A 7,933-nucleotide genomic window follows, 5' to 3' on the forward strand; every position below is an offset into this window, starting at 1 on the left:
CCATGTAAGCACCTAAGTGCAATCTTATACATCAACGGCTAAAATGCAATGCAAAGCCACGTGTCTTCCATCTAAGCACCTAAATGCAATGCACCAAGGTGCAAGATGGACCCAACAAACAGAGCGAAAAGCTCATCTCAAAGGGATTCATTGAGCTAGCGTGTGATTGGATTGGATGACGTGGTTTTACACCAACAGAATAGTAATTGATGACGTGGAATCGCACTGACGAAAAGATAGGAAATGGGTGGCTCAGTTTTGCCTTGAAATTGAAAAAAGCAAAAAGAAACTTTGAATAGAATCGAGATGGCTTATGAAGCTCTTGATAATCTGCAACAACTCTTTATATAAACATCCGCTTTCACATTACTGCCAACTGCTAAGATAAGATATGCCGTTGACGTCGCTTAAAATATGACCTATCAAGATTTCATAATTCTTGTCTAAAATTCTCATAATTATACTCTGTTTCCCTTCTACTGATATCGATCATGGCGGCCTACGCAGCCTTGGTTTCTCTAATGCATATCATAGACGACCTCGAGCGCCACCATTCCCCTCCCATTTCTCTAAACAAACACCAAGTTCAATCCCTCACTGAAATTATCACGTTCTTGCAGGAGTTTCTCGAAGCTTATGACTCCCCTGTTTCCGACGAAGCAGATCCCTTGGAGATGCGTATTGCAGATGCAGCTTATGCAGCTGAAGACGCCATCGAATCTCATATCGTGGCCAAGATTCAGCTGAGCAGATCCACAGAAGCTGATATCTCCCCTGTTTCCGACGAAGCAGATCCAAAGGAAGAGATGAAGTTGTTTCAAGATGTGCAAAATGTGATACAAGAAATGGATCAGATCAAGAGTTTGGCGATGCAGAGGAATACAGAGAAGGTGGTGCTCCATGATACGCGGCGTAGCTTCATCTCTGCTTCTTCTTCCACTGAGAAGAACAATAGTGGCGTGGTGGTGTGGTCTGAGGGTGTCGTGAATGGAATCTTGGAAAGGCTCGTTTCGGACCAACGAGAACGCCAAGTCATCCCGATCACAGGAATGTGCGGGATAGGTAAGACCACTCTTGCCAAAACTGTTTATTCGAAGAAATATATTGAGCACCGTTTTGATGTTTGTGCTTGGAGTACTATTTCTCAACAATACAACACAAGGGAAATTCTTTGTGAACTTGTTTCTCAAGCCACAAAAAAAAGCAAGGAACAACTGAGTGAAAAGAGTGAAGATGAACTAGGATTAGAGCTCTACCAATATTTGTCAGGTAGAAGGTTTCTAATTGTGATGGATGATATGTGGAGTATCGATGCATGGGATAGGATACATCGTTTCTTTCCCGAAAATGAGAATTGTAGTCGGATATTAGTGACGACTAGGCTTTCATACTTGAGTTCCCAATTGAACAATAATTATAGCTTTCAAATGGAATTTTTAGATGAGGTTAGAAGCTGGGAACTCTTCTCAAAAACTGTGTTTGGGGTTGGAAGTTGCCCTCATGAGTTAGAGAAAATTGGAAAGGAAATAGTAGAGAATTGCAGAGGACTTCCTTTATCAATTGTTGTAGTGGCGGGTATTTTGAGAAATAGGGAACACACTCTAGGAGTTTGGGAATCAATTAGTCAAAACTTAGCTTCAGAAGTGAATTTGGATAATGATAAGTTTTGCATGGAACTGTTGAAAATGAGCTATAATAATTTGCCAGTTTATTTAAAGCCATGTTTTTTGTATATGGGAGTGTTTGAGGAGGATGATTCGGTTAGAGTCTCAACACTCAAGAAGCTATGGGTTTCTGAAGGATTTTTAAAACCCAAGAATGGCAAAAGTTTGGAAAATATTGCCATAGAGTTCTTACAGGACTTGGTTGATCGAAATCTCATTCTAGTTGATAAAGTGGGGTCTACAGGAAAGATAAAATTTGTCAAGATTCATGATTTGTTGAGGGATTTATGCTTGAACCAGAGCAAGAAAGATGGGTTCTATCATGTGATAGAGAAATCTAGTCCTCGAGGCATGAGTAGCCAACGCCGCGTTGTTATACCAAGGAACATGCCTAAGAAGAAAGTCCTTGACGACTTGCAGTCTATGCCACGTGCTCGTTCCATGATCAGTGAATATGGGAATGTCCCGCATATTAAGAATTCCGGGTTGCTTAGAACATTACATGCATACAGAAAGTTTCGTTACTTAGGAGATAAAAGATACGTGGACAAGTCCCTTGTGTCTTATGTTAACTTGCGCCACCTTGCTTTTGAAGTTGGTAGCATGTCCTTGATCTTTACCTCGTTTACTTGCTTCTGGAATCTGCACATTTTGATTGTTTCTTGTATTGAGGAGTTCACTGCACCTGCTGAGATTTGGAGAATGCCACAACTTAGGCATATTGAAATGACTGGGGGAAGATTTTATCTTCCAGAACCTTCGAGTGATGATGTCGTTGTCATGGAGAATCTACTGGTGCTTGAGCGAATAGCAAATTTCAAGTGCAGTGAAGAGGTGGTTAAGAGAATTCCCAATATAAAAAAATTGAGGATAGAGTATTTTAGGAGAGGTGGAATCGAGCAAGATGATTATTATTGTGTGAACAATATCAAACGTCTGTGTAAATTGGAATCCCTCTACATATCGTGCTGGTATGATTTTAGAGCTTCTCTGTATGCGCTCACATTTCCCCAAAGCCTCAAGAAGTTGACTCTTAACATGAAAAATGACTTAGAATGGGAAAAAATGTTGGAAAAGATAGGTGCATTGCCCCTTCTCGAGAAGTTCAAGTTGTATAGGGGATGCTTTGGAACAGGCAAGTGGGAAATGGTTGAAGGCCAATTCCCTTCCCTCAAATACTTGGGATTGCATTCGTGTCCCAGTTTGAAGCATTGGACTGCGGAATCGAACTCCATCTTTCAACGCCTTGAGAAGCTTCGTCTTATAAAGATGGAAGAGTTGAAGGAGATCCCGACTCAAATTGGAGACATACCGACGCTGCAAAAGATATGGATGAGGGATTGTGGCGAATCTGCTGTGATGTGCGCAAAGGAGATCGTAGAGGAACAAGTGGAATTACAAGGGGAAGATCTTCCATTTCATGTTCAAGTTCGGGTTCAGCGTAAGAACGAAGCAGTGCAGAACTTGGCAGGCCCCAACTTCGAAGTTTATATATGATAGCTAGTTAGGTTTTACCACCATTAATATCTCTCTTGCTTTTGTGTGTTTGCTTATTTTTCTTCAATCAGTACTTGTGAGTGTGTGTATGCGTGAGAAATGTTGAAGAAGAAGGGGGTGGGTTTGTTTTAAAAAAATGGAAATAGGTTTGGGCTTTTAGTTGTGGGCCGATTTTTTTTATAATCCTGTTGGGCTGCATTATTATTTATTTTAAAGCATGGGCTGCGAATTTTATACTCCCTCCGTCTCACAAAAATATGAACGTTTTTCCATTTTGGGGTGTCTCACAAAAACATGAACATTTTCTTTTTAGTACATCATAACCCACCACTACCTTTCTTTAATTAATTCATTACTCTCACAACACCTTTTAAAGTGGGACCCATTTTCCACTTACTTTAACTCTCAACTATTATTTTCTTAAAACCCGTGCATTTCTCTTTGTTCATGTTTTTGTGAGACGGAGGGAGTACATGTCTTGGGTTTATTTAATTTAAGTTTGGGCTTCTACATATTGATTAAATTTTTGGGCTGCAGATTTTATTTAAATTAATTAGACTTTATATTTAAGTTTGATTATTTATTATTTTAAAGAGAAAAAAAAACTGATTGCATAGGAATATTATTATTATTATTATTATTATTATTATTATTATTATTATTATTATTATTATTATTATTATTATTATGTGTATATTTTAAGTGTAATTACTTGTTATATGAGTTGAGCATGAAATAATTTGCATTAAGCATTTTTGCAAATGAAAGTATTTATAATTTAAATTGTTTTTCATTAAATCCAATTATCAAAGAAAGTCGAGCAAGGATATTGTCGGTAACTTTAGCTCAAAAATTCATTTTTCAATTATTTATTCATTAAATCTTGAAAATCCGGCTAAGTGAATCATAGAATGTTAAGCACTTTCACTATGACATTAAGTTAACTTCACGAGACCTATTAAGAATAGAATTTCTTGTAGCCTTTATGACCAAGGGGATTAGCGCTGCTTTCCCAAGACAGGTTTATATGTATATGATCTTCAGGCTTTGCCTATCCAGGTGGGCTTATTTTCCAAATGTATAAAGTATGATTAAGTTATTAAGCTCTAAATGTTTCAATGAAATGCAAATTGTTTATTCAATAAAATGTAAACTGTTTATCCAATAAAATATTTTGTGCACTCTGCTTCGTTTAAGGCTCGCATAAGTTAATCGATCGAGGTTCTCTCTTGACCTAACACGTTATTTGAGAATTGTGTACACCTATTAGCTGACCTGGTGGGTTGATCTCCATCGGGCACTAATCATGTATGAGGCGTTATTAGGGTGCTCGACGGGATGTTTCGGAGCACTGGGTCCCAAATGAGAACTTGGCTGGGTTACGCCCTCAGCTCAAGTAAGCAGGAGTAATGGATCCGTCGGTGGCTAAAAGGTTCGGGATCACAGCGAGTAACAGAAAGGGAGTGTGATATGTGCGCACAAATGAAAGAAATTATTTTAGCATGCTTAGAAGTTCTTTCACTTTAAAACCTTCTAAGTTATGTCAATTATGATTGGATAAACTGTCTTTACGAAAATATGAAATGTTTATAAAAATGCTTGCACACTGAGTACATTAGTACTTAGCCCAAAAATACTTTCAAATGTTTTCAGGTTGGCTGGCCGGTGCTGACGGGACTGCGTTGGGGCTAGAGTAGAGTTCAATATTCTATATAGACTTCCGCTGTAGCAATAACTCTTATTTGTCTTTTGTTTTCTGAACTTAAAACTTTCATGTTAGATTTAGAATGACATCTCTATTCGAGCTTAAACATTTAATTCTCAGTCTTATGCTAATGAATACTGGTTATCACAAGCATGAAACAAAACTTATGACCCAAAGGGGACTAGCCCGACTCTTGTTATCTTATCATTCGGGTTCAATAAGGATTTTCTCTTATGTTATTTCTATAAAATAATTGCAACTCGATTTTATTTATTCCTTCAAGAATTGGGGTGTGACACATAACCCCTATATAAACTACACCTTCATTTATGACAGACATGTTTTTAATAGATAACAAATTTCGTCGGTTGTCTATTAGTGAAATTCAAATATTATTTGTAATTCAAGGGCAATAATGTAATATCATATTTTTATTATTATTATTGTTATTGTTATTGTTATCATCATTATCATGAATATACAAGAATCTCACTCCAACCACAATTCTAACTAAGTTTAAACTCTTTATAATTACTAAACATATATAGTTGGTAACGCAAGAAATCTCCAGATTATTAGCTAGGATTGAATAAATAAACCAAATCCAAATATTATTTGTAATTCAAGAGCAATAATGTAATATATCATATTTTTATTATCATTATTGTTATTGGTACCATCATGATCATGAATATACAAGAATCTCACTCCAACCACAATTGTAAATAAGTTTTAACTCTTTAAAATTATTAAAGAGATACTTATGAACACTGCGTGTCATGACTCGTACCAAGGGTGCTAGCAACGCTAACTTTTTTGCCCACAAAAAAGTTCACTCCCCTAACTTTAAACCAATGCATGGTGATGATGTAGCAGAAAAACACTAACTTATCTCTCAAAAATAGAAGCCAGCTTTCAAGCTTTCTTTTTCTTTGTTTTCATGTTTCAAGCTTTTTTATATTTCTGTTATTATTCTTTCTTAAATATATAAAATTTTGTAATGATAAAATATATGATATGGATATCATATTAAACATCATGATTAGATTATATATTATACTCTCTTCGTGCCCTATAAATATGCATGGCTGATCACGGCACGAGTTTTAATAAAAAATTATTTTGAGTATTGATATCCATGGAGAAAGAGTCGCATATTGAGGGTATTATTAAGTAGATTTTGGGTAAAAATGTAAGTTCAAAGGGTAAAATTATATAAATTATTTGTGAATAATGTCCAAAAATAGAGTATGCATAAATTTGGAGGACGTACCAAAAAAGAAAGGTATGCATAAATATGGGGGACATAGAGAGTAAAAAAATGGATTTAAATTAAACGTAATAGATATAATAATTTAATGTTTAAAATTCAAAAAAAATTCACTCTCCTCACTCTTCTATTTTTAATTTCAATTTTTTTTTTCCTTTTTTATTTAGAAGTTGCTTTATTTAGATTCATTATTGCATAGATAAATTTATAAAAGGCAGTGGATTTAAACTTTTAATGTGGCACTGTAAAAGTTATTTTTCTAGGTTTATTGTTGCTACCACTTTAAGTGTTGTGCGCCAATCTTTGGACAAAGGGTATAAATTGATCCATTTGCCTCATTCGTCCCAAGCGTTGGCACACCATGACTTGAGACGAATTGGTCATTCGTACCATTCATCCCAAGCTTTGTGCGCACCTCTTGGAAAATATTATCTCTCCTACATGGGAATCTAAAACTTAACCATTTGAATTTTTCACAAAAAAAAATTATTTGCAATTATTCTTCATTTTATATTCTCTTAATTCTTAAATATAATTATAAATGACATATCACTGTTAACATTTATATTTATTAATCAATCAATTAACAAAGACGTTACAAAAGCATATATTAATTAGTATTTTAATATATTATTTATAAATATTTAGCACATAACTATAATTGTGATGTGATGCTATTTGTGGATGATAATAGTAACATAAATAGTAAATATTAAAATGTATTAAACTCATGAAAATAAAATATAAAATTATTATTATATTGTTGCACTAATAAGCTCATGAAAATGGAAAAGATTTGTTGGGTTCGGAAAAGAGACGAGTAGTAATAATATGAAAATATTATCTCTCTTACATGTCAATCTAAAACTTCACAGTTTAAATTTTCCTCAAATCTCCTTCATCTGTAATTATTCTTCATTTATATTTTCTTAATTTTTAATTATAATTATTAATGGAGTATCACTATTAACATATTAATATTTATTAATCAATCAATTAATAAACACATTATGAATGCATAAATCAATTAATGGTGTTATGTTATTTTAACAAAAAATGGATTGTGGTGGGGTTGTGTTCAAAAAATGAAAAAATGCATATTTTTGGCAGACAATTCAAAATGGAAAATTGTGACCCAATAGAAATGATACAAATTTTAAGAAAAAATCTGATAGTTGTGTTTGAGTGGAGTCCCACACTTTATTGTAAATAGTTAGAGGAGAAGTTTGCTGGGTCATTTCTAAATAAAGAAAAATCACAATTTCCAAGGACATACCAATATAGTATTAAATTCATAATTTTTAGGGGTGAAGGAAGTATATCACAATTAATATTGGTATTTATTAGAAATTAAATTAATAAAGTCGTTATAAAAGCACAAATAAATTAATATTTTTATATATTATTTAATTATAAATATTTGAATTTGTGGATGTTAATTGTAAATTAAAAAGTATTATTAATAAGTATTATATATATATATATGTGTGTGTGTGTATGCGCGCGCGCTCGTGTGTTTCTTGTGATGCTAATGAAAATAGAAAAGATTTTGTTGGATTGAAAAAGAAACGAGCGGTAAAACCACATTTTAAATCGATTTTGGACATGTATGAATTCATAAATTTTAAAGGTGTTCGAATATTAGCCAATATGCTAGGTTGAGTTTTTCCCTTCTTATTTTTTGTTAATAATTACACTATTTATTATTAATGTATATAACTTTGCAAATCTGCAAAATGTGAAAAAATTATTAGTTGAGTAATTTTAATAGATATTTTAAAGTTTATGTGCAAAATA

The 7,933-nt window shown here is 33.7% G+C and overlaps 1 protein-coding gene across 1 annotated transcript; it reads left to right on the plus strand.

Annotated features, from left to right (window-relative positions):
• The first annotated feature begins 491 nt into the window (after nt 1-491).
• LOC131015777 (putative late blight resistance protein homolog R1B-16) lies at nt 492-3,161 on the plus strand. Its single transcript, XM_057944202.1, has one exon. The coding sequence runs from the start codon at nt 492-494 to the stop codon at nt 3,159-3,161; it is 2,670 nt and encodes an 889-aa protein (XP_057800185.1).
• Nucleotides 3,162-7,933: the final 4,772 nt, after the last annotated feature.

Source organism: Salvia miltiorrhiza, chromosome 3 (assembly GCF_028751815.1).
Source record: "Salvia miltiorrhiza cultivar Shanhuang (shh) chromosome 3, IMPLAD_Smil_shh, whole genome shotgun sequence".
Classification (NCBI taxonomy): Eukaryota; Viridiplantae; Streptophyta; class Magnoliopsida; order Lamiales; family Lamiaceae; genus Salvia; species Salvia miltiorrhiza.

Bases quoted from the DNA above. Each gene is read 5' to 3' on its own strand.
- LOC131015777 (XM_057944202.1), top strand. From the start codon at position 492: ATGGCGGCCTACGCAGCCTTGGTTTCTCTAATGCATATCATAGACGAC.